Source organism: Polypterus senegalus, chromosome 11 (assembly GCF_016835505.1).
Source record: "Polypterus senegalus isolate Bchr_013 chromosome 11, ASM1683550v1, whole genome shotgun sequence".
NCBI lineage: Eukaryota > Metazoa > Chordata > Cladistia > Polypteriformes > Polypteridae > Polypterus > Polypterus senegalus.
Window position 1 is genome coordinate 64629529 of NC_053164.1, and position 27851 is coordinate 64657379.

Below are 27851 nucleotides of genomic sequence, written 5' to 3' on the forward strand. Positions count from 1 at the left end.
AGGAGTCCCGTGCTGCACTAACAACCTCAGAAGCACTGCACAGATCAACTGACTGAGACTGTAGAATAGCATTTGCTGGTTTCAAGACACCAAGCACCCGCACTGGGAACTTTCCAATCTCAAAGAAGTGATGCCTCTTAATTTGGCATAGCAGGCCTGATTCCTCGGTGCACAGGTCAACTGCAGCATCATCATCCTCTGTCATCTCAGACAGGATTGTAAGGATTTGTTCTTGATTGTCCACAGTGCACCTTGTCACCTCATAGTGGCTTGTCCATCTGATCTCAAGCAGCCTTTTTAGACAAGTAAGGTGCATCGTGTTTATTGAGCACATAGTGGTGGTGAAAAAAGTTGTAGAGTGAACCAGATAGGCTAAAGAACCACTAAGTGCAGTTGGTGGTTGTAGCAGTGAATGTATGGGACATATCTGTCAAGCTTCTTTTGGAGCAGAGCTTGTACACCACCTCTAACCCCATCATAACACTGGTTAAGTATACTGTCAGCACTGTGGCCAGCATCACAAAGGTGTAACAGGATCTCAGAGGTGATGTACTCTGCATCAAGTTGTTGCAAGTCGAGCAACCCAATAAGATGCTCCTCTGGCATGGAATTTCTGACAAACCGTATTTTCACAGACACATTTTCCACATTGCACCTATCGCTGGTCCCATTACTTTTGGGGCAAAACCCTGCAGAATCAGCACTTTCATATTTTTTCCTGACCTCTCCAAGCACCATGTCAGCCAGTGTTTGGATAATTTCATTTTGGATATCCTTACATGTGTATTTTGCATTTTATGGGACACCCTTAGCAATGCTTGCTAGCTTCTCATCCTTCTCTAAGGTATATTCCACCAGTTTTAGAAGAATACCTGAAGCAATGTCATCATCATTACCCACTGCATCATGTCTCAAGGTTTCTGTAGTCCCACGGGGCCCCAACTCATTTACACAGAGAAGCCTTATAGCACTATTAATACTCTTGACATAGTAATGTTTTTTATCAAGTTGTGTTTTACCAACCAACATTGAATCCACAGACCCCACTGTGGCCTCTCAGTCGAGATGGTTGAATCATGCACATGGTTGTGGCTGGACACATGCCTCTGTAGCCCCTTGTCTCGATCAAGTGCTGCTTTCCAGTTGTTAAAACCAGTTAAGGTAAAAAAAAACTACATCCCTATCATTAACTGTGCTGCCATATTTCTGACATGGGAAACAGAAGCATGCGTCCCGCACAACAGAGTACTCCAGCCATGGGCGTGTGTGGTACCAGGCAGGATTGAACGATCTTAATGTTGTACCACCAAATACACGGTTGGGGTAACTACCCAGTATTGGCTGGGATGGTGTATTACCATTTAACTCACTGGGTAGCTGAGCAGGTTGCTTTGGGGCAGCAATTGTTGGCAGAGGTACAGGAGAAGCAGTGCCTGTTGATGCCACAGGAGTAGACATGCCAGCTGCTGTCTCTGATCATTGCTACTGCTATTGGTACAGCCAGGATCAGCGTCACACTTTTTAAAAGCTTGGGAAAAACGATGCATCTCACAGCATTAACTTTCCCTTTGTGAACTGCTGGAAGCTGAGGAAGAAAGTAATTAAGCTTTACTAAAATCGCTGTGATGTTGTTAATTATCTCACGAGTCGCTATGATTTTGACGACAGAGATTTGCTGCTTCCTCAAAGCCTGCAGCTGTTGCGCAGCCCTGCCTACTGAGAAACTTGACACCGGGTCATTTGCATACTAAACAGTGATTGGATGTTTAGCTGGGAGGCGGGTGAGTGGGGGATCGCTGCGCTGCGGACAAACAGAGCACGGAGGCAAAGAGGGAACAAGAGGTGAAGCCTATCATCTCATTTGTGCCTTTTCAGCTACTGTAGTACGTCTTGTCCATATTCAGTTTGTGTGTAATCTATTATTTTCTCTCTCAGCTTCTAAAAGTTTGATTTAAGGGGGCAGGACGTTTGTTTAAGGGGGCATTGCCCCAGCGTAGAGCCGGCCCCGTCTAGCCAGCTTTATAAGCTTCGCTTTAACATTTGCGGTATTTTCATTTAACTACTAGAGGACCGTCGCCAGCTATCGGTGCATTAACGTTACTCGGGGGATTCGTTGTGGCTCTTATAATAATTTATTTATGCTTCCACACTGTGAACTCGCGATCAGAGTCTTGCGCGCTCTGATACAGTTGAAAGCTCCACGCAAACACATAAATCATAAGGCTTTTGACCCTCCGCTCATCTCTAAGTTTTCTCAATCAAAAGGCTGAGAACATGCATAGTAATCTTAGGCTGACCTCCTCTATAACTCGACGTTTTAATTCCGCCTTCAACTATTTAGCAAGTTGTCACGTGTAGCTATGGTCGCGTTTGGCTGACGTCATCCAGGGCGACAGCTACTGAAGCCACGCTGCCACCCCGCATTGTAGCGACTGCTGCACGAGAGGAAGACTGGTTGGGGTAAAGAAGGAGTTTCAACGGGGCTTGAACGTATTTCGGGTTTTGGAGGCGCACTTTATACATGTGTGAGTTTTAATTCGCTTCATTCAGACGTAACGGCCGTGACACGTGTGACGGGCGCGCGGCGCGTTCGTATTCTTCAGTCCAGCAGCGAATTTTAATCGAGTGAATGCCCTTGTGGCCTCCCGCGTGCTGTTGCTGTTCATTGGCGTGTCTCTGTGATTCACTTTACGCGGTCGAGTCCCATTTTTACTCTAAAGCACCCAGAAGCAACTTGCTTTCTACATTAAAAGACCGGAGTCTCTTTAGGATGTTCGGGGTGCTCGTGGCCCTTAATGACCCGCACCACTGTGTTGCCAGACCAGTCCGGTTTGTTGTTCATGTGAACCCCCAGGTGCTTGTAGCTCTTTGGCGTGCCTACAGTCCACCAGCAGCTCTTTTGTCTTACTGATGTTGAGTTGCAGAGCACACAGAGGCCTGTTAGCGGAGTACTAGACTGACAAGACCTGTTGAAGATCGGCTTCAGTTCGTTACCTCTGCTCTGGTTCCCCTTCCCTGCATGTTTTACAGTTGCCAGCGATGATCGTCACCCCATTCGAAACTTCCTTCATGTTGTTTTGGTTGTAACTTGTGGTCACGCTTGTCCACTCATGGACCTGCCTCTTAAACTCTGACTGCACCTGCTTGATTTCATCCTTATCTTCAGACCTACATGCTCTCTCCTTCATATTCATCAGGCTTTCAATTTTTTTGTGATCCATTGTTTGTTGTTGGGGAAACCGCACCCTGCCTTTGTGAGGACTCTGTTATCCACAGAAAGCTTGATATAGTGGCTGAGACCCTCGGTGTCCTGGCTGTGTGACTCACAAAGCAGATCCCACTCAGTGTTCTCATCCCGCAGAGCCTCCTCGGCCTTTGTTGTCCATTCCTGAGTGGTCCTGGTGGTGATTGGCAGCTGCTGGACTATGAGTTTATATGTGGGTATGAGCTGTAATAAATTATAGTCCGATTGGCATAAAGGTGGCAGACCACCCGAGTTATTTTCTTCCTTAATATTGGTGTATAGCAAGTCCAGGGTCTTGTTTTCCTTTGTTGTACACTCCATAAAATGCTAAAAAATCAGTGAGGGTGCAGGAAAGTGAAACGGGGTCAAACACCCCAAAAACTTTGATGAATGCACAGTAGGGAGTTTGCTTACTACAGAATACACTGTGTCTGTTGAGATTGCCGCATCTGCCGAGGGGAGAGAGAAACTGACAGCACAATGACGTGTGAAAACCCTCACTTCCCAGAGGCACTACATTCAAGTCCGGTGCTTTAAAAGTTATGTTTCTGGTGTTGCGCCATTTTTCATTCACAACGATGGCAAGTCCGCCTTCTTTCTTCCTACTGCTTTCACTTCTTCTGTCCATCCACACAATTTTAAATCCATCTGGTGCACCCATAGAGTCCGCTGTTTCAGCTCTAAGCCTCGTCTCACTGAAACACATGAGACTGCTGAGTTTGTATTCCTTTTGGCACCCGACCAGCGTTTGATTTTATGTTGCCCATGATGACCGATGGCAGCTACGGTCTGTATTAGCTTAGTCAAACTTTGTCTCTCCTGTAGATAAAGGCACATAACTTATGAATTCTGATTTTTCAGTTCCAGTGGTTCAGATCTCTTCCTTCTTTATCTTGTCATAAAGCTTCTGTAAGAGCCATTTTCATAGTTATATAAGACTAGCAAAATACCCGCGCTTCGCAGCAGAGAAGTAGTGTGCTAAAGAAGCAATGAAAAAGAAAAGGAAACATTTTGAAAATAACGTATCATGATTGTCAATGTAATTGTTTTGTTGCTGTTGTGAGTGATGAGGGTTGCTGTCATATATATAAACAGTATATATACACACACACACACACACACATATAAACATATATATATACATATACATATACACATACATATATACACATACATCCACATATATATACATATATATATCTACATATACACACATACATATACATACACACACACATATATACACACAAATACATATATATATATACATCCATCCATCCATTTCCTAACCCGCTGAATCCGAATACAGGGTCACGGGGTCCGCCGGAGCCAATCCCAGCCAACACAGGGCACAAGGCAGGAACCAATCCTGGGCAGGGTGCCAACCCACCGCAGGACACACACCAACACACCAAGCACATACTAGGGCCAATTTAGAATTGCCAATCCACCTAACCTGCATGTCTTTGGATTGTGGGAGGAAACCGGAGCGCCCGGAGGAAACCCACGCAGACACGGGAGAACATGCAAACTCCACGCAGGGAGGACCCGGGAAGCGAACCCGGATCTCCTAACTGCGAGGCAGCAGCGCTACCACTGCACCACCGTGCCGCCCCACATATATACATATCTACATATATAAATATATATACACACACACACATATATATAGTCTTTGGGGTGCGAGCAACTGTTGCTGGGGGTGCCAGAATCTATGAAGGAAGAAAAATGAAAAACATTATTTGTACAAAATCTTAATTTATTTGTCCATTCCTAAATAATTAAATGGGCAGGCTATTTCGTATCAGTGCAATACGCTGCTTGTTAAAACGGACGACTCTCGCTCTTACGTGCAAGTCTGCGTGGATATTATGAACTATCGTTTCTGTTCAAGTTCTATTTAAATTTTAAATAGAAGGAATTTTTATTTAGTCAACAGAATATTATTCCGGAATAAATCAACTCAAACCTTAAATAACTTATAATATTTTGCTCTCCATAAAAATATATCCTGTCAAAATTATACAAATTCAAATATGAACATGCTGCATAAGAAAACCTGGAAATATAAATAAAATGTGTTCTTTTCAGCAATAACAAATCAAATCATTCAGTTGTCTTTGCTCTTATGTCATTTTATCAGAGCTGGACGCCTGGCATCTTTTTTTGGCCACAAGTTCGTTTCTATTTGGTGTGAAGTTCTGTGTTGTGGAGATTCTCAGGATGGACTGCAGGTGCTCATCAGTGAGGCGACTCCTGTGTGCTGTGTTGTTAGTCTTCATGACTGAGAAGAGCTTCTCACACAGATATGTGCTACCAAACATGCACAAGGTTCGAGCCGCATGTAGACGGAGCTGGAGCATTTCTGTGGGAATGGAGTGAATAAACTGTGTGGGCCCTGCAGTATCGTACTTTGCCTTCAGTGTGCCATTACACTGCAGCTCAATCACCTCCATCTCAATCTGCACAGGTGCAGTTTCCACATCGACGGCAAATGGGTTGCGAAACAACTCAAAATTCTTTTTTTGTTCTTCAAATTCACCAAAGCACTGTGTGTACTCAGTGCGCAGTGCGCTCAGTTTATCAGCAAAGTGCGTATTTGAGAACACCGTTGTGCCGACTTGGTTCATCATTACTTGGCAACAGGGAAAGTGGGGCAAGTTGCACTGGTGCATTTGTGTCTCCCATAAAAGGAGCTTCACTTGAAATCACTTTGTGATTTTGCACGGTAAAACGCGTCTGCTGAAGTGTCAGATTCTTCTTTAACTCTTCTGCTTTCTGTATCTTGTGCATTGCATTCAGGTCTTTCAGGTTATCTTGATGTTTTGTCTCATAGTGCCGTCTTAGATTAAATTCTGTAATTACAGCCACATTAGCTCCACAAATGAGACACACGGGTTTACTGGCAATGTCAGTAAACGTATACTCGGCCTTCCATCGGTTTTTAAAGGCTCTATGTTCAGAATCACCTTTTCTCTTCGGCATCGTGTGGGCTAGCTTGGCAATAACTTGCAGCATCATAAGCTAGACTTGATTAACGCGGTAACTGTTCGGCAAGGCAGCTGAAGCGCTGCATTATGGGATCTGTAGTTTGTGTTACCAGCGCTTCATATCCCCGGGCCATTAATAAAAATAATACAGTATATAAAATGATCTCGCGGGCCGAATAAAATTACACGCCGGGCCGGATGTGGCCCGTGGGCCTTGAGTTTGACATATATGGACTAAATAGAACTTGAAAAGAAATATTTTTTCAAATGTGATCGCACAATTCAGATCGAGTTGACGCGCACTACAGTACATCGAGCCCGCGTGCTATTGTGGTTTTGCCTGCGTGCCTCAGTAAGTCACCCTCCCCTCACTCTTACTTTTTTACTGTTCATCTAATGATTACACTGAGTATGGCTTTACCAAAACAATCATTGATCGCGAATAAAGTATCCATTATTCATAAAGCTTCAATTGGTGATCTGTCTTTCTGCGTTAACCACATATTTTTTCATACGTCTCAAACCAAGGGGATGCAAGGCTTAAATGAATCGAGAAGCGCGCGTACATACTCCGTGCATCCCCTCTCGGGAATCGAACCTCGGATGCCGGCGCTACAGGCGATGGCTATACTATTGTGCCACGGCGTGTGGTTTGTCTATTTGAGCGTAGCAGTGTAATTCGGTTTTTGTTCAGCACTCTTTGGAACTGTTGCTTTTGTCTGCGCTTTCGTCAGTTCACATGAGCCGCTGAATATGGTTTTATATGTCACTCGCTCGCTTCTAATTGTTTCGCTGCCTTCTTAATTATATAATGCATGTTTTCTTCAGTTGTTTTTGGAGCTCTTCCTGGTTTTCTACGTACTGCATGATTACGTGGGAGGCGTTATGATGTCACATGAAACTCCGCCCCCCACGGCTTTCGAGCTCAACTCCATTACAGTAAATGGAGAAAAATAGCTTCTAGTTATGACCATTACACGTAGAATTTCGAAATGAAACCTGCCCAACTTTTGTAAGGAAGCTGTAAGGAATGAGCCTGCCAAATTTCAGCCTTCTACCTACACGGGAAGTTGGAGAATTAGTGATGAGTCACTCAGTCAGTGAGGGCTTTGCCTTTTATTAGTATAGATGTCTAACTGTTTTTTTCCTTTATTCTTGTGTGGATTATTTGCTTTTAACTTTCACTCAGTATTTTTAAAACAAACTTTTGGACTGAGAGATTTCTTTCGACACGTGTTTTACCTGTACTTGATCTCGTCGTATACTTTGGCGGCTACAGCTCCTGCAGTTTGTGTCTGCTACGGTGAGATGCTGCTCTGCACTTTCCGTCTGAGTTTAGGGAGAAACGTTTAACAGAAAGAAATGATCCTTCACAAGGTTATTACCTTCAGTTGTAGTGACACCAGTGCCATAACACATTGGCTGCTGTGTCCTATCAATTAAATAACAGTTAATAGTTCTCAAAATCAAAGCAGGTGTACCAACAATGATGGATGGATTAAAAGGCAAAACTCTACGTGACCATCTTCATCAAGCCCTTCTGTGAGAACACTAAATCCAAAGAGGACTGTTTCATTTATGTTAAGTAGAATGTCCAGAGGGGACTGGGGGGTCTCATGGTCTGGAATCCCTACAGATTTTATTTTTTTCTCCAGCTGTCTGGAGTTTTTTTTTTTGTTTTTTCTGTCCCCCCTGGCCATTGGACCTTACTCTTATTCGATGTTAATTAATGTTGATTTATTTTTTTTTCTTATTGTGTCTTTTATTTTTCTATTCTTTATTATGTAAAACACTTTGAGTTACTGTTTGTATGAAAATGTGCAATAGAAATAAATGTTGTTGTTGTTGTACTTACGGTTTGACGTGAGTGAGGCTTTGTTCCTTTCTTGGTTGGCTTTCTCCAAACTCATGGAATGATCTTCAGCCTGCTTTCTTTTGTTTTAGGAGCTTGTCTCCTTTTCCGTTCTTGTCAGACCTTCAGCAGTTTCTTTTGAGGCTCAACGAGTGTTGTCGGTCCTCCTTGTTGCTGGCAATGTCATGTCTTCTGAGCAGATGATGATTAGTTATTTGTCGTATCAATCAAGATGAATGTGTGGCCTTTAAGATTGCATCTCAGCTTGTGCTCTAGCTATTTTTCAGCAAGGTTTAGGCTCATGTCACCCTCATCCAACTCCACTGCAGACAAGTCTGCCACCTTTCCAATCAAGCACAGTTGCCCCTCGGAGTAAAGCCAATGCTCCATCGTCTGTTATGGCCAAACCCTGTAAGCTATGGTCAGGCTGAGAGCTGTAAGCTTGATGAGATGATCTGTGTCTTATAAGGGTTTTTAAAGGATGGAGTAGCAGCCTTGAGATTGGTTTATTGAGTTTGTATAAAAGTCCATCCTCTAGACTGACCCCTGGTGCAAAGTGTTACTCCTCCTTGGTTTATGGTCCTTTGTTTGAACTTTAGTGTCCATCTTGTGCCTCTGAGAGACATCCCTGCATGTTCACATGGTCTGGTATTGATTATCTTATCAGGTAAGGCATGAAGGCTGCATTCAGGCGAGGGGCCCGGCTATGGAAACTGAGAGTTTTTAGCTGGCAATACGAGTGTCTGGCAGCAGCATTTTAAAACAGGACTTGTGTTCTAGCCTTGTTAAAATTGGTAATGTCAGTCTGTCCTACACTGCTGTTGACAAAGCCATCCAAAATAAAGACGGGTTGATTGTCACACCATACACTGGCCTGTCCCACACTGTTCATTATCTCTCTGTCTGTAAATACGTTTTCACAACTCTTGACTATTGGTCGCCAAAATTCATTATTCAAATTGAAAACCTGCTCTTCAGTATTTACTCCTGAAAACTAGTGATCCTCTATACAGCCGTTTCTTTTTCCTCTTCGAGCTGATAAAGATCAATCTATTCATCCATCCATACGAGTCTAAGTATTAAAGAACTTGTGTTTTAGATGCTTTGCTTTTTGCAGAAATCCTTGGTGGGCATGACTTATGGAATTGGCCCAGCGACTTTGAATGTGCAGAGAACGTATTCTTCTTGTTATTGAGAATGGCTGGATGTCGACTTCCTCTATCAGAAAATTCTTTTTCAGATGTTTGGTGGAGTTTGCGTGTGCTCCCGGTTGTCCGGGTGTTTCCTCCTCTTTCAAAACATGCAGATTAGCTGGACAGGCAATGCTAATTTGGTCCTACGGTCTAAATGTGCATGTCTGTCCACCCTGTGACTGACCAGTGCCCAGTTCAGGTGTTGTTCACGCCTTGCACCCAGTGATTGCTTTTAAGAGAAAATGGATGGGTGCTTCTTGGAGCAGCTTATATTGAGATAACCAAGGAGAGCTGTATTTTGTTCCCACAGTCGCCATTTAAATTCAGTTCATGTATTTTGACTCAAACTAATACAGTAAACGGACGGCAAGGTGGCGCAGTTAGGAGACCCGGGTTCGCTTCCCAGGCCCTCCCTGTGTGGAGTTTGCATGTTCTCCCCGTGTCTGTGTGGGTTTCCTCCAGGTGCCCCGGTTGTCCCTAGGGTGAGTGTGTGTGCCCTGCCTTGCACCCGGTGTTGGCTGGGATTGGCTCCAGTAGACCCCCGTGACCCTGTAGTTAGGATATAGCGGGTCGGATAATTGATGGATGGATAATACAGTAAGCAAATTTCTTGGCCTTTACCACCCTTAAACTTCTACACATTATTAGTGTCCACTCGTGTAATGGCGGAGCAATAAAGGATGTCATAATGGCTCAAGTGGGGTCAATTAGCCATTCACTTCGACAGAAGGGAAATTCACAGTTCAACAGAATCAAACACTTAAAAATGAGAACAAGAGGTTCTGTAAAATCTGTTGCTTGAATTAAACATTATGATTGGTACAGCAGGGAAATGGGAGACTGTGAAGACATTTTTTGATTGGTTTTAGTCAGTTAGCAGGCAGTGGTCTTTGTCTGTCCTGCCATCAAATATCAAAGGTAATGATCGTCAATGACACTTCGGTCTAAAGCCAATGTCACATTACGGGACTTTTTGTCCTGAGGCACATCAGATTTGCCAACTGCAGTTACTGATCTCACCTAACCACGTTAATATAAAAAATTGAAAGTAACTGCCCTTGTCACATTTAGCGATTGTGTGCGGACCATTCAGCAGAGTCGTGCTTAGTCCTGATTCTAACAGCCAATAGCATGCTGTGTGTTCGAAGGGTTAACAGCTGCAGCTGTTGAGCAGCCATCTCTGCCATTTATTTATTTTTTCCCTTTTATTATGGCGTTTGAAATATGAGAATAAAGTTTAGGTTAAAAACCTGCAGTTTCTTATTCCTCTTCACTTAATTCTGTGCTTTCTCTTAAGGAGAACATTCATTGGTTGTCAGCTCTCCTGCACACACAGTCTGCCCCTTAAAAACAAAATCCATCCATCCATTATGCAACCAGCTATATCCTAACTACAGGGTCACGGGAGGTCTGCTGGAGCCAATCCCAGCCAACACAGGGCGCAAGGCAGGAAACAAACCCTGGGCAAAATCAAACCTGTTTAATGTTATCGCACTGAGTCACAGGTTAGCTTAAGCCAGACATTGGGTATGTCACATTAGGTGACCAGCTTCACAGGAACATAGTGGTATCTGCCTCCATCTCAGTTAGATTATGTAAAAGAAGGCTATGGACAACTTATCCAGCAACTTTAAGTCAATGTGACATCGCCGTAAGTTTGCAAAATCCAAACCCATTATTTAAGCTGCTCCTCCTTCATTTGCCCCATTTCTTAACACAATCCTGAGGCCTAACTTGTATAAACCATCCTTAAGATTAACTGATAACAGAATTCTGGGATCCCAATACTACTGAATGTTCAATCAAAGTAGTGAATACTGTTGACTCACAACTGTACAAGATGGCCTCCTGCTTCTTCTAGCCTGTTGGACCCTCCTTTCATTCCCAAACTCATTTACATCTAATTTGATATGCAAAATTAAGAGTTAGTTCATAGCAAGCCGACAATATCTGGCTTGACATCAGCTTTAACTAAGAGGATGTTATAAAAAAAATTAGATCTGAATGATGCAATTTTAATGGAATTGAATTCTGTTCTTTCCACAGAGAGAAAGACAAATCTGCCATTTACTGTAACGTTTAAATGGATGTGAAAGAGGAGACGTGTGAGGCTGACATGAATATCATGGAGGCGAGGACCATAAATGTTAAGGAGGAGGACTGTGAGTGGGAGAGTGTCCACCCCAAACAGGAGAGTCTGGACATCAAGGAAGAGGACAGTGAACTGGGGTCAGTGAGTATTAAAGAGGAGTGTGTCAGCACTGAGGGTGTCAAAGAAGATGACCTTCATTATGGACATCAAGATGGAGCAGTGACCGGGTTAGTCTCTTCTCATAGCAGACACTCTTCATCTCCGGAGTCTTCTATCAATGTAATGTATGAATCATTACAGTCTGACACAAAGGGGACTGAAGATCAGCCACCACCGAAGACATCAGCTGAAGCAAGTAAGAGAAAAATAAAAATTGGTGCACGTTTTAGGCAGTGGTGGGCCGTCAGGGCCAGCAAGACCTTCTCTGCGGGCCTAAAAAAATGTCTGAATCACAAACCGATGTTAATTATATTTTGTCTATGAATACTTCTTAAATTATTTAATAAAATTAAATATTATTTATAAAAAAAGAGCAAGACAGGACTTTCAGGCCCATAACCCTGAGCCTAACATAACCCTGACCTTAAAACTTTTAGGCCTTGTTCACACGGGCGTTAGGTTTTTGGATAAACGAACTTGCTCTGAACGTCCTAGACGTTTATGTTGCATTTTGTGGTGGCGATCGATTGACTTCTACACCGGCGTTCGTTTGTCTCTGTCTAACGCCAGCCTGCAGCCCAAATTGTAGTTTGTGTGTTAACCTGTGGAGGCAGTGTCGGGAACTGGATATGAAAGCCCTTGTCGTTTTATTTGAGGTGCCTCCTTTCAATATGGGCCATTTTGCTATGTTAGATATTAATCTTCTTGTTTTAAAAATACTCCTAATACGGCGACGTAGGGAGAGAAAAAATCGCCGCCGCTACTGGGTTCATCCTCTGACTGCACAACGTCGGGTTAAAGCAGTGCTTCTCAATTATTTTCTGTCATGCCCCCCTAGGAAGAAGAAAACCTCTCAGCGACTATAAATAGTATAATTTGTCTATAAAATTGTTATAAGTACACCTCTGCATAACACTGTATCCTTATTAACGTATAAGAGAATAAAAAAGAAAGAAATATGGACCAATTTACAACAAAGAATAGCTTTATTAAATGTAACAGAAAAGATTTAAAGTGCATTCTAAATTCAAAAAAAATTTAAAAGAAAAATAAAAAGCATGTTCCCGAGGTCAAAGCGACCTCCTTGACGGACCCCGGGGCCCCCACTATTTGAGAAACACTGGGTTAAAGGAAGTTTTTTTTGTGCTTTATGAAGAAATGCGGAAATTTCCGCGCAAGTTTTTTAATTACTGTCGGATGTCGGTTTCCACTTTTGATTGTCTGCTGCAGCTGGTGCAATGCCACATTGCGCCGATCAACCAATATGCGACTTGGTGTTAGCGAAGAGACTACTTGTCACTTTGAGTTAAGGAAACAGTAGTCGAGTGTGCGCTTACACCGGTTATGCATTGAAATGCCCCTCAGCCCATTGGATTGCCCACCCTACATAATCATTATCAAATATTATATTAGAACATAAATTAATAGGTTCATGGTTTACAAATTACATGAGACAATAAAATAAAATAAGCAATATGAAAATATATATGTTGTACATGAAAACATAAAAATATTAATATTTTTTCATATACAACATGTAAACTTATATATATCCGGTCCTCCGAAGCGTAAAATAAACGCGCAGAAAACGAACTAGAAGTGGTTTCCTTGCGTTCGTTGGGTTTTGAGCGCCAAGAAAAGCTGCATGCAACGCGTTTTTGATGCCGTATAAGCGCGCTGCGGACAAGCGCCGTCACCAAAGCCCGTGTGAACACTCTCATTGACTCCTACGTGTAGAAAACACTCGGCGCTTGATCCGCTCACGGGACGCTCTGACGCAAAAAAGCTTCGATTTTAACGCCCGTGTGAACAAGGCCTTAGGCTCAGGGTTATGGGCCTGAAAGTCCTGTCTTGCTTTTTTTTTTTTTTTTTAACCCTTAAACTAGCACATACTTGGGGGTTAATGCACCCCTGGACGTTAAATTCTTTTTTGCTGCACTTTTTAAGTAAATGTCACAATTCACAAAGAAAAAGTGAAATTTTAATGGAACACTTTTTTTTTTTTTTTTCCCCATGCAAAAACCATCACAATTACTGAAACATTGATCATTTTTCACACGGCCAATGAACTGTAAAAACTTTTTAACAAAAACTACTGCAACAGTATGTACAAGGTGCGACTGACGTCACTGATGAAATTCAGTATATCACCGAGTCAAATGCGCTTGAACTGGCCGCACGCAAACGCACAGAGGTAAGCGCTGATGATTGCAGGCTCGTCTAGTGCAGCGGTTGAATTTCAGGGACAGTGAGGCTGCAGTTCTGCAGGGGGCGGCAGTGGTCATTAAGCTGGCTGCTCATTAAATGTAAAGCACTGAACAATCGGCTCCGGTGTGTTGGCAAATTGCAGTGGGAAGCGACTTTAACCGTTTGCAACATTCAACGAATGTACGTTGCCGAATATACTCGGCACCGGCGTGCTGGCAAATTGCATTTGGAACCGACTATAGTTGGTTCCGGCAGTTTAAGGGTTAAGAGAAACTTAGACAAACTTTCAAACTATATTAAACACATGATAAAACCCATCAATTTCACTGCATTTCCTGTTCTTCCATTATAGTTTGTAATATTTATGTAAACATTCTAAACCTATACTTCGTAAAAAGTGTTAAAACATGCGGTTGTAACAAAAATGTTTCTCGATCCTTTGGAATTCCTCCTAACAGTGTAGTCTGATCTTCAATTAAGTCCCAAAAATGGACACTTTGAACCATCTTAAAACTAATAACAATTACAGCTCGTTTATACCTCACGCTCAGAACGTGTACACGCACGCAACATGGTTGCTACATGTTCCCATCGTTCATTTGATGCGTCCTCTGAGCAGGTCGTTAGAAATTAACGTGATGTGTGCACGAGTTGCAGTACCAGTAAAAACTCAAGGGGTGCGATAAAAGTCTGAATGTGACATCGGAGTCTCTGTTTACTATCTATATGTGACAGAAATCTGCTTTGCAGATCCTTACTCGTATGGGAAACGATGACAGTAAGAGAATTAAAATCCAGTCTCGGGTCAAAAATGTTGTTATACCAATAGGCCTGGATGATATTAAAATGGGTTTGATGGGTGATTATAATAAGAGGATTAAAGACTTGAAAGAATGTTTCCCAAGTGCCCATTGTTATTTTTCTTCATTGTTATTGATCCCTCTGGCTCCCGATTCGGGTGACCGTCTTATTATTTGGGATCTGAATAAAGCTCTACAGAAACATCAGAAAGCTGTAGATGGTATCTTGCCTAATGCCCATCTCAAGTTACAGAGGCCTAAAGATGATTTGTACTGTCTGACATTGGGGTCGGCCTGCCGTTTGCTTGACTCTTTGATTACTGTGATTTAGATCGGCATGCCTGTACCACAAATCCTTAACTTAAGGTTTATGGGGGGTAAGGCCGATTTGCATTGCGGTCCCCAATTAAAAAAATTGGATTGAGTGCCTAATCTTAAATATTATAAGAGGTGCCTAATCTTAAAATTGCTCCACCATTTAGTAGTTTTGGACTGTTCTGCACCTACTGCAAACCCTGAACTTAAGGTTTGTGTGGGTAAGGCCAAATTCTTTAAGGTCACTAACCTTAAAATTGGTTTGGGCACCTAAACTTAAAACTCAATAAGCATGCCTCATCTTAAAATTTGATTCCTCCTTTTTACAGTTTTAGGAGTCCTTGATATTAAATTATAACCCTAGAACCCTGATTTTAAATTTTTAGAACCCTACGGGATCAATGGCCATGCTTTGATGTGGTGAAGCAAAATGTCGACATACAAATGCATTTTATTTTTTAACACCTTCACAATAGTATCACAATGCATGGTAGCGTATTTGAGCCACAGAGATAATAATTATGGACACAGTGAATCGGTCTGTTTTATGATTAAAGTGGAAATGTTGGCTTTAATCTTGAAATGTCCACTTTAACCTCGTAGTTTACTTGATTGTTAAAGTAGACCATCCTAAACATCGTCTTAAAACTGACCCAGTTGTTAATTACTGCTTGCTTCTGGGGCTTCCTCCTGACCTGACAGCAGCAGTAGATCACCACACAGAACATATTAAATTTATGATACTCCAACTCTCTGCACATTTAGAATCCTTAGATTTATACTTGACATCACTTTCATATTGAAATACATTAAAGTGTGTGTATTACATTTTACAAATAAATCGTTAACTTTGTTTAAGTAATGAATACTGTTCCTAATTATACATCGGGCCGGCACGGTGGCAGAGAGGTAGTGCTGCTGTCTCTCAGGGAGTCATGTCCTTTTGTGCTCTCTGCCTGGAGTTTGCATGTTTTCCTGGTGGGTTTGCACAGTGGGCTCCGGTTTCCTTCCGAAGGTAAGAAGATTTGAGGATTTTGTGACTCTAAAATGATTCTAGTGTGTGTGAGTGCTTGTATTTGCCTTGCGATTTATCAGATGCCCTGTCCAGGGATTGTTTTCTACTCCTGCCCAATGGTAGTGGGAATGGGCGCATCCCTGGATTGATGGATTTAATCATTAAACATCCATCCTTTTAAGAGAGATTGCGGTAAGGTGTCCTAGGAATTTAATGGATGTTTCAGGCAATTCACAACACGGTAAAGCTGAAACTTTTGTCACCATGATGATATCTCACACTGCCACCTGGTGGAATCTTCCAGATTTACGTAAAACACACATGTGCAAGAATAAACAGTGCAACACTTGCATAGCAGAAGCCTCGGGTGGTGGATGCGTCGCGGGAAGTATAAATCTGGCTTAAACAATGTAGTCAGGAAAGACGAAAAGTCTAACACTAGAATTAACAGAGCCTACGAAAAAACTAGTAAATCCGGCCCACCTTAAATCCCTTTGCACCTCTCCATCAGCGTCTTTTGTCTTCTAAATATGTCGATAAGGCCAAGCAGCCTGCTATACTATCCCCCCCACCGCCTCAGAATGGGCAAGAAGTTCTCCCAGTTCCTGCCTTGATTGATTATCTGGGAGTGAGCTACCCAGAATTGAAATAATGTGATGTGTGTTTTGTGTCTACAACAATCTATGTAAATATATCGTTAAAACAAGAAAGCTTTTCATATTTTAGTACTAAATAACAAAATGTAGACATGAACTGTATAATGTGTGAAGGTTGATGGCCAAATATCAAATGAACACTTTCAGAAAAGGTACAAGTACAATATGACAGCTTCTGTGGTGCTGTGGTTAGAACTGGCGACTTATAATCTGGAGGTCGTGAGTTCGAAGCCAGCTCCCCGGCAAATTTACTTTTTGAGTAATGAGCTGCTCTTATTGTTAATATTATAAATAAAAACATACATGTGATTTGTGTCTAACAGCAGGTGTAAGTTTATAGCACTTGTAAAAGTTAGCGTTTTTTTTGTTTTTTTTTTCACTTTTACTCTCTCAGTCACGATCACGGTACAACGCCCCACCCCATCCCAGATCTGACGTGGTTACTTTTTATCTGAAACTGGGAATAACTGTAGATGCGAGTGGTGTTTTTGAGACAATAGAACTGGAAATTCTCTGATCTGGAGGGATAAAAGCTGACACACAAACGCTGGTGAATCTGCCTACTTCGTCTCACCGTCACTTGAATTTTTTTTTAATTCATTTTAATTGAGTGTCCCTGCTCATGCTGAATTAGTATTCACTTTATGGTTCACGATGTCAAAGCCGCACTGACATAAAAACAGAGACTTATGTATATATGATATTTGGAATAACTAATTTTATGACCTGTATAGTACATTTCAGAAAACATTGTGGCACTGATGCAACATTATTCATATTCATTCACATGCCTTCTTGCACTTGTAATCAGTGACCTCGTTTTTTTTTTTTTTTTCCCCCCCGATCTTGCCCAGTCTCCACTTTTGGGTGCTTGGTGGTGTTTCTTTTGTACTCCAGGACATGCAGTGGAAAGAATAATACAGAGAGGTCAGTTCCGCACTATATGCAATCATCAGATTCAAATGTTTACAGTTCCCACACAGCCAAGGACCGTCCTTTCTACGTTTATACAACATGTGTGCCTGTTGCAATGTACACACTTCTCTCTGTGCTGTGGTTACTATTACACTGAAGGGGCTGGGGATGCGGCGGTCTTGGAACAGAAGCTTGTTGATGTTGCATTCTCTTTTTCTTTATCCATCGCCTTTTCTTGTAAGAAGCGATGACAAAGTTCCTCTGCAAGGTGAGTCATGAAGACTCTTCTCAGTGGCCCACATGCATGCCTTGTACAGTACATGTGCGTTGATCGCTGCCAAGTCAAGTGTGTTATAGAACAATGAACCAGTCGCCTGTGTGCTCCAGCTCACACCTTCTGGTGCACGACGTCAACACAGTACCGGCCAAAAAAGAAAGAGACAAATATATGTGACATTTTGAAGAAATCATTTTATGACCTGAATAGTACCAATCAGAAAACATTATCGCACTAATGCAATATTATTTGCATTATAGTGTATTATATTATAGTGTCAGATCACCTGTAAATGTATGGTACCTGTAAAAGCTTAGCTTTTTTCAGTTTTATTCTATCAGTCACATTCATGCTCTCCCTCGCCCATATGTGATCTGACTCTAGATAATGGCGCCAATATAAATTCTCACCCGATCTGACGCTGTTCATTTTCAAAAAGTATTGCATTAGTGCGATGATGTTTTCAGATTGGTACTGCTTGACTTGGCGCCGATCGACGCACATGTACTGTACAAGGCATGCACGGGGGACTACTGGGAAACAGAGTGTTCTTGGCTCACCTTGCAGAGGAACTTCATTGTTGCTTCTTACAAGAAAAGGCGATGGATAAAGCAAAAGAGGATGCAACATGACAAGCTTCTGTTCCAAGACCGCCGCTCTCCCAGCCCCTTCATTGTAAGTATAGTATAGTAACCACAACACAGAGAGAAGTGTGTACATGTCGTAAACGTAGAAAGGATGGTCCTTGCGTGTGTTTTAACATTTTAATCTGATGATTGCATATAGTGCGGACCTGACCTCCCTGTACTATTCTTTCCACTGCATGTCCTGGAGTACAAAAGAAATGGCACCATACACCCAAAAGTGGACACTGGCAAGAAAGATGGGGGGTTCAAGGTCACTGATTACAAGTGCAAGAAGGCATTTGAATTAATATGAATAATGTTGCATCAGTGCCACAACGTTTTCCGAAATGTACTATGCAGGTCATAAAAAGAGTTATTCCAAATATCATATATACCTATGTCTCTGTTTTTTTGTCAGTGCGGCTTTGACATGGTGAACCATAAGGTGAATACTAATTCAGCGTGAGCAGGAACACTCAATAAAAAAAAAATTCAAGTGACATTGAGATACGAAGAAGCAGATTCACCAGCGTTTGTGTGTCAGCCTTTATCCCTCCAGATCAGAGAACTTCCAGTTCCATTGTCTCAAAACACCACTCACTCACATCTACAGTTACTCCCAGTTTCAGACAAAAAGTAACGCCGTCAGATCTGGGGTGGGAGTGGGTGTTGTATCGTGATCGTGACTGAGACAATAAAAGTAAAAATAAAAAATAAAAGCTAACTTTTATAAGTGCTATAAATTTACACCAGATGTTATAGACACAAACCACGTATGTTTTTATTGTATAATATTAACAATAAGAGCAGCTCACTACTCAAAACAGTAAATTTGCTGGGGGTTGGTTTCGAACTCACGGCCTCTGGATTATAAGTCGACAGATCTAACCACAGCACTACAGAAGCTGTCCTTTTATACTTGCACCTTTTGTAAAAGTGTTTATTTGATATTTGGCCATCAGCCTTCACACATTATACAGGTCATGTCTACATTTTGTTATTTATTACTAAAACATAGAAAACGTTTTTGTTTTTACGATGTGTTTATATAGACTGTTGCAGACACAAAACACAAATCAAATTATTTCCCCTTACAATTCTGGGCAGCTCACTCCCAGATAATCAATCAAGGCAGGAACTGGGAGAACTTCTTGCCCGTTCTGAGGTGGTGGGGGGATGGTATAGCAGGCTGCTTGGGCTTATCGACACATTTAGAAGACAAAAGACGCTGATGGAGAGGTGCAAAGGCATTTAAGATGGGCTGGATTTACAAGTTTTTTCGTTGGCTCTGGTAATTCTAATGTTATACCTGTTTGTGACCCCCTGTCTTTACTAACTTGTTGATCCTCTTTTACCTCCTATGACCGCCACCAAACATTTCCTGCAGCTTCTGCTTTCCTGTGTTTTATGTTTCTGGAATTCCTTCAATAGTCAGCTGTCTTCAGGTAAAGCTCTGGATTCTGATTGGCCAGTCTGGAACACTAGTTTTCTTCTTTTTAAGCCTTTCTCTTGTAGATTTCTTCTGTTGTTTCAGCTCATTGTTTTGTTTCATCACCTAACTTATATTAAGCCTTTACTATTCAGACATAGTCCAGTCGGATTTCTTTATAACAATTTTTAATTCAGAGCTACATTGATGGTAGCATCCTGTCAAAGTCTTGCAGAAGCAAAAAAGCCCCAAACTATGAATTTACCAGGAGGTGTTAGCACTTGTGTGCAGTGGGCTTTTACATCCAAACTACCGTTAAATGGGGACACAAACATGGAGATATGGTGTGACAGGCCTTCAACAGACCAGGGGCAACATTTGTAAAACTTTGAATGGATTCAAGAGTGGAAATTTGTGAAGCCAAAAAAAAAAACAAACCAAATAGGAAAATGTGTACACGTATAGAGGCTGCTAATCCATCTCTCTGCATGCAGCCATGATGCTGCAGAACTTAATTTGCTGGTAGAGTAGCCTCTCTCTCCTGACTTGTCAAGAGCCCATCACCTGCATTCAAGAATATCTGGCTTTGCTCTTCATCTGAGAGTGAAAGATCATGCATGTAGTTACAGCGCCTCTCCTCTGTGCTCTGTGTTTTGGAAAAGATGCGAGGCAAAATTGTCTGAGCAGTGTAACAAAGCGACACAAAGTCGCATAAAGGTTTGGGGTTTTCCGTCCCTGTATACTGTACAGTATTGCAAAAAAGAAATAATGCGGCAAGTGATATGACTTGTCACCATTACAACAGACAGAGTGCATATGTCGGAGGGACCATTTATGGGGTGGGACCGGAAACTGGTGAATGAAATGCTGGGAAGGAACCGAGGTGCTTTATGGGGGAGCCTTGACGTCACCAGGAGGGGGACCAGAGGAAGGGATGGTATGTGAAATTGGTAGTGTGTGGTTTAGGGAATCTGGGTAAAGTTATGGTAGCGTTGTTTCTGTCTTTCTGTGAAAATAAAAGAAAGAGAGGTTAGTACTCCGCCTTTGTCCCCTGGCACGATATTGTACGTTGCTCGTCGGGTGTTAACGTGGCTCCCTATGCGCGTGTGTGTGACAGCAGGTAGCTGTTACAATGAATAGTTCAGGACACTGATGGTTCAAGTTACTTCACCTACAAGCAGTTTACTGTGTACAGCAGCATCACATCTGTCCTAGCTGCTTTGCCTCAAAATAAATGAATCCCGGTTTGAGCCAGGCCGTGGAGACAGGACGTTTGTCAGGCACATCTTGGATGACTTGTGTATTAATGGAATGTCAATGCTTATGGTTAACAAAAGCAGCTTCAGTCTTGCTGTGTGTCCTTATTGCAATATCAGTGCAGGGAAGTGTTTTCGATTGTGTTAGAAGTGCTGAACATGACTGCAGGTTTCCTTTTTATGTTGACAGAAACATGTCGTGCTTTATGTGTGTTTACCCACACCGTATGAAACTGGATGTAGTGCATCAGCAGTCAGTTAATGGCTTCCACCACAGCGATGACAAAACAGAATTTCTTTAAGGCCAATCTGTGTCATTGAAGGGAACTAAAATAGTCTGTACATCGTAGTCCTCATTTTTGAGGTGTTTGTCACTTCAATGCCCCTTATAAGAACAGCTCAGTGAAATGAATTTATGTTCGTGAGTCATCATTTAGCTGGTGTGGCTCCATTGTACTGGTTGATCAAGGGTGTCGTCATTTCCCAGTTTCATTGAATTATTATGTACCAGTAACGGCGCACTGCACAATAATATACACTGAATACACTTGAGCATTCGTAGTTTTCAAACTCTTTTCTCTGTACGCTTAGCTTTTGTTTGCTCAAGAGGTTGATGCGCTTGCTGCGTCCCGAGCAGCTCTTCTTTTCTTCACCCTAGTGGCCCGCTTCTTGTTTTCTTTCGTCTGCATCTTTTCTCATGAAAACTGAACTGAGTCAATGTTTGTGTTACATTTTCTTTCATTTTTCACATAAGCTGGCACTTCAATCTGCCTTAAGAATGACTTAAGATATGAAGAGGTAGGGGAAGTGACGGCGAAGGTGGTAGGGATGAGAATGGCGTCTGTGCGGCACGGCCTCCGAGCTGGCCACTGACGAGAGTTTATTCTACAATAAAATAAAAAGAGGAATCACCTTGGAGGTCAATCATCACCCCAAAAGTGGATAGTAGACATCATGTAGTATATGTGCACCAAATTTCAGGTCAAACGGTTTGCGAGCTACAGGTGATTTAAAATCCTGGACAGACAAACGGTACAATTGTATATAAAGATGGATGCGTCAGAGTTGCCCTAAACATACGTTTGTTCCACTGTTAATTTTTCATTTTTAAATCTCAACTTCTGTATTGAAAGTTGCATACACACATTTCCAGTCTCATTTTCTGTGCATGCAAGGTTTATAAATGAGGGCTCAGGACCTTCACTAGCCTACGTATAGATAGAAACTTTATGGACATGAAGATGGTATGAGGAGAGGCAAAATCAGAATTATTGGAGTGTTAAAAGTGGGCAAATGTTTGGCTTTGGGAAGAAACAATGTGCTTTTTGGCTTCTGACGATCCCTAATTTTAGGCTGGAAATTATGTGGGCACATGGATTATGTACCAGGGAATGTGACAGTGCATGTCTATGTACAATTATCATCAAGCTGCTTTACTATTCTGAAAGAGACGCACACAAATTCAAATGTAACCTTTTGAAGGATGGAAGATCTTCATTTACTCCCAGTTACTTGGTCCACACCACACAAGGTCACGTCTGTGGTGATCACAAAGGCTCCACAAATTGGTCTTTCTGCCTTCCTGATTTATCTGGCCAAGCATCAAACATCCTTCCCAGGAAGGCATTGGCTTTTTACCGGGCCACAACTAGCACTCTGTGCCCTTGAGTCCTTCATGTTACTGGTGCTTGGCCACTTTGTTTTATGTATGATATTCCAGTACTGCCCCCCTGGGCTCGATAAATCACCTTCCCTGATTCATCAGTGCATTCCTCACTCTTCCCAGGCACTTTCCGGATTCATTATGAACCTAAACTCGATTGATGTATTTGTATTCTTGTCCACCTTGTCTGACCAACTGTGTGTTAAGTTTCATCTTTTTCTACCTCGTTGGCTTTTCATGTGGATTTTACTAAACAAACCTCTGCTACACTTAAGGGATTTATAACTCTAAAGTAAGACTGTTCAGGATCCAACTTATGTTTAGGGGGCTGTAAAGGAACATATTTGAGACCTGACCATTGCTTTTGCTTCCAAACTTTCTTGCCTGGCACTCAGGGAAATTGGCAATCTTTAGAATCATCTGAATAATCTTAAATGCATGGCCGTGTATTTCTGATCCTGTACACAAGTCCAAAACTATGCTAACCCAAGATGAGGTAAATGACCTTATGCGGAATGCAGAGTTGAAAATTTATTGCACATGCACTCCTTGCCATCTCTCCAGTGCTAAACTGAGCGAGTTGTTAGGTTTTGATTGCGCAGATGTGTCTGTTAGCCTCCATGTCCCAAGTTGAGCAAAACTATTGTGTTACTATACATCTAGATAATACAGTGGAACCTCGGGTCACGAACGTCTCGGAACACATACAAATCGGGTTACAGCCAAAAAGTTCACCGAACTTTTGCATCCGTTTCTTTAACATACACTCGGGTGACGAATAAGCCAGTTTCCCTTCCGGTTCGTATGTGCCGATGATTTCCGCACGTGTTCAGTCTCTGCCTGTACAGTACATTGTTCTCGGTCAGATGTGCATCGTGAAGAGGGACTTTACCTCAAAATTGTAATCTCTTCTCTACCCATCTTCCTGCTCACTTCCTTCTTGCCAGAACTTGACTCATGCAAGGTTAGGTTTCTTGGATGTTTATGGCTAGTTTTGTATAAATTTAGGATTTTTCAAAAGATCGATCATTTTTTTCCCTGTGGTTAAAACTCGTTAAAAAAAAAAGTGTTTACAGCGGTCAGTTCACAAAGGCTGTAGCGTGAACTCTTGCAATGTTAGTTTTCTCTGTTCAAGGTTTTGTCAGTGTTATTCAATGTCTTTACATTTACTTTACTATTACACTGTGCATTCTATGGTATAATTAAGTACAGTAATCCCTCCTCGATCGCGGAGGTTGCGTTCCAGACCCCCATCCCCCCCCACCCCGTGGTAGGTGAAAATCTGCGAAGTAGAAACCATGTGTTTGTATGGTTATTTTTATATATTTTAAGCCCTTATAAAATCTCCCACACTGTTTATAAATATTCCCCGCACAGTTATACAGCATAAACCCTTTTGTATTCTCTTTAGTAAGATTAATTGAAATTCTGTATGTAAACACACTGTTTATATACAGTAAAACCTAAATATTATTTAAAAGATATTGAGTGTCTCCGATATCACATGTTACAGCCATTACGATAGACAGGCCACCAGCAATAAATACGTACAATGCAAGAAAAATAGTATACAGTAAATGTGTGTACAGTGACACTAAACGTATGTACATGTACTAAGTACTGTAAGTAAAAAATTAATTATGGTTACTCACCAACAATGACACGATGACTTGTCCGCTAACGATGAGTTTAATTTTACTGCACAACAAAGGAGAGCGTTACAGCTCTTCTAAAGGAGCCTCTTCAGGCGACTGTGTAGCACAGCCGTTATTCTTCTTCAACCCAAATCCCGAAAGCAGATTCCATCCAGACTACTGCCTTATTACGTCCACTTACAACTCGTTTTGCACCCTGTTTAAAAGGACACTGCGGCCGTAGATCTTGTATTCCTTTCCTACTTTTTAAATAAAAACAATTGTAGCCTCATTGATGATGTAATGGCGGCCTACAGCGGTGCAGCTTTTCCCTTCCTTCAACATATCCATAACATTTAACTTTTCGGCAATCGTTAACATCTTCCGTTGGCGCTTGAGCACGGCCCCTGAAGCAGTAGCAGGAGCAGATCGTTTTGGAGCCATAATGAAGGGCTTGACTATGCACGAAGATAAATACAAAAGAGCACAAAAGTTAACTCTTTACACAGCAAAACACGGTGATTAATGTAACATTAATTAATGCTGCGGAATCAAATTCGGCGCTCCGTCACTGAGCCAATCAGCACACAGGAACTTAACTGCGTGCTCTGATTGGTTAGCCTCTCAGCCATCCGCCAATAGCGTCCCTTGTATGAAATCAACTGGGCAAACCAACTGAGGAAGCACGTACAGGAAGTAAAAAGACTCATTGTCCGCAGAACCCGCGAAGCAGCGAAAAATCCACGTTATATATTTAGATATGCTTACATATAAAATCCGCAATAGAGTGAAGCCGCGAAAGTTGAAGCGTGATATAGCGAGGGATTACTGAATTTATGTCCTTAAAAAATCTTTAAAAAATACATGCAAAATTGGCCCTAGTGTGTGCTTGGTGGGTGTGTTTGTGTGTGTCCTGCGGTGGGTTGGCACCCTGCCCAGGATTGGTTCCTGCCTTGTGCCCTGTGTTGGCTGGGATTGGCTCCAGCGGACCCCCGTGACCCTGTATTCGGATTCAGCGGGTTAGAAAATGGATGGATGGATGGATATTTACATACAGTTCGTACGGTCCGGAACGGATTGATTGTATTTACATACAATCCTATGGGGGAAATTACTTCGGGTCATGACCAAATCGGGTTGCGACCAGAGTTTTGGAACAAATTACGGTCGTGACCTGAGGTTCCACTGTATCAGTTTTTCATTTTATTTTTGTCTTTTTCTGAACTTCCCCTCTGCTGAACCCACATTTTCAGAAGTGGTTGGGGTGTTTTTCAATTCATTTACCACAACTCTCGCAAAAATGTGGAGGCCCCTGTTCTAACTGAAGATTTTTACTTCCATTACTGAACCATATAAATAATTTTAAATAATATTTTAATGATACTGTATTTCAAGCCCAGGGTTTGTTCCTCCCTTGCTCCCTGTGTTGGCTGAGATTGGCACCAGCAGACCCTCGTGACCCTGTGTTAGGTTATAGCGGGTTGGATAATGACTGTATTTGATGATGCCATTCTGGAATGTAATTGAAAAATGTGACCAATAATCTTGTTGACTTTGCCTATCACACGTGATCTATTTATTTTACTTGGCTCCTGTAATTGTACTCATGTGGCGAGTAGTTATAATACAGATAAAACAATTAACAAGTTGCTTGTCTATCGAAATCCTACTTAAGTCTTTAGATTGCTTATGCTTGTCAAAGTTTATTCATAAATTTAACTGATATTTATTTAATGTTGTAACATGATGTCAGTATTAGTGTAGTGGACTAAGCTTTTGTTTTTCTCTTTTAAACTTTATACAGGTATCAAACTTCACTGCTGTTGCGAGTGTGGCAAACTCTTTCCTGACATGAGTAAACTTCAGAGCCACCAAAGAATTCACACAGGTGAGAAGCCATACTGCTGCCATGAATGTGGAAAGCAGTTCTCTAACATTAATAATCTTCAGAAACATGTTAAAACTCACGCAGAACAGAAGGCATATTGCTGCTCTGAATGTGGCAAAAAGTTTTCACGGACAAGCGATCTTCAGAACCACCAAAGGATACACACAGGGGAGAAGCCATATGCCTGTTCTGAATGTGGTAAACAGTTTTCAAAAAGGAGCAATTTTCACCGCCACAAAGTAATCCACACGGGACAGAAGCCATATTGCTGTTCTGAATGTGGTAAGCAGTTTTCAGAAAGAAGCAATTTTCAACGCCACAAACAAATTCATACAGGACAGAAGCCATATTGCTGTTCTGAATGTGGCAAAACGTTTTTACGGAGAAGCGATGTTCAGAGTCACCAAAGAAGTCACAGAAGGGAGAAGCCATATGAGTGCTCTGAATGTGGTAAGAATTTCTCACAGGGTAGTGCTCTTCAGAGACACCAAAGAATCCACACAGGACAAAAGCCGTATTGCTGCCCTGAATGTGGTAAAACGTTTTCACGGAGAGGCCATCTTCAGAACCACCAAATAATTCACACAGGGGAGAAGCCGTATGACTGCTCCGAATGTGGCAAAAAGTTTTCGCAGAAAGGCCATCTTCAGAGACACCAAAGAATTCACACAGGAGTCAAGCTGTATTGCTGCCCTGAATGTGGAAAACAATTATCTTCCCGTAGTTATCTTCAGACCCACATTAAAATCCACACAGGTGAGAAGCAGTTTTTCTGTTTTGAATGTGGCAAGGAGTTTTTACACAGAAGCTGTCTTCAGAGACATGAAAGAATTCACATAATTGACAAACTCCCCAACCTTGTCCACAGATGAACACCGCATAATATGTTAAGGAGTAGAAAAAGTTTGATGAAAACGCAAAAGAATAAATTAATGTAATGTGGTAAGTACAACAGCCTCATGTAGGCACAGAACTTTACCCATGCATGCCTTATGACGGGCGAACTGTGACCAGAAGGTGAAGGCCTAATCATAGGTGCACAAAAGAGTGGCTTGGACAGGTGGTTCAGATAAGAATTAGAAAAAAATTGCAAAAAATAATCCGAAAATGTCCCTTCTACTAAAGAGAACTGGAAAAAGTCAAATGTCTGCTTGCTGGGTTCAAGGTACCGATCGCTGAAGGGTTAGGGAAAGTCACTGGGACCACAACTCGGACTGCACAATGGAAAATGAGAAATGAGGAGGTGCAGGTCACTTGTAGCACAGCAATACTGACTGACTGAAAAATAGAGGATAGAAAACCAGTATCGGTTCCTGGCGAGTACTCGGTCCTAAGAATGGAGAGGCAAGAGAGTAACAAAATACCAAGAAATGCAGTCTGAGATGTGACAAATGAAATGTGGGATGAAAGAAAAAAAAAAAAACAAACAAAACAACAGTTCTAGGATCAACAGGCCTGATAAAGAATAACTTTTAGAGCCATCAAATTAGTATAACTTCTTACGACCTACAAAAGTATCTTTATTAGGAACAATGCAGGTTCTAAATTGAGTCTGTGGGAAACTTAAGAGCAGCGTTTCCCAAACTCGGTCCTGGGGAACCCCGTGGCTGCAGGTTTTTGTTCCAACCAGATTCCTAAT

The 27851-nt window shown here is 41.9% G+C and overlaps 1 protein-coding gene across 3 annotated transcripts; it reads left to right on the forward strand.

Annotated features, from left to right (window-relative positions):
• Positions 1-1764: 1764 nt before the first annotated feature.
• Positions 1765-27851, forward strand: LOC120539096 (zinc finger protein 501-like). 3 transcript variants are annotated; one of them, XM_039768850.1, is made up of 3 exons: positions 1765-1842; positions 11326-11726; positions 26129-27851. In XM_039768850.1, exons 2-3 carry the CDS (start codon positions 11363-11365, stop codon positions 27082-27084), a joined length of 1320 nt encoding a protein of 439 aa, XP_039624784.1. In that variant the 5' UTR covers positions 1765-1842; positions 11326-11362; the 3' UTR covers positions 27085-27851. The 3 variants fall into 3 exon arrangements, with proteins under 3 accessions (XP_039624784.1, XP_039624785.1, XP_039624783.1); XM_039768851.1 differs by having other exon boundaries at positions 1806-1883; XM_039768849.1 differs by lacking the exon at positions 1765-1842 and adding an exon at positions 2379-2525.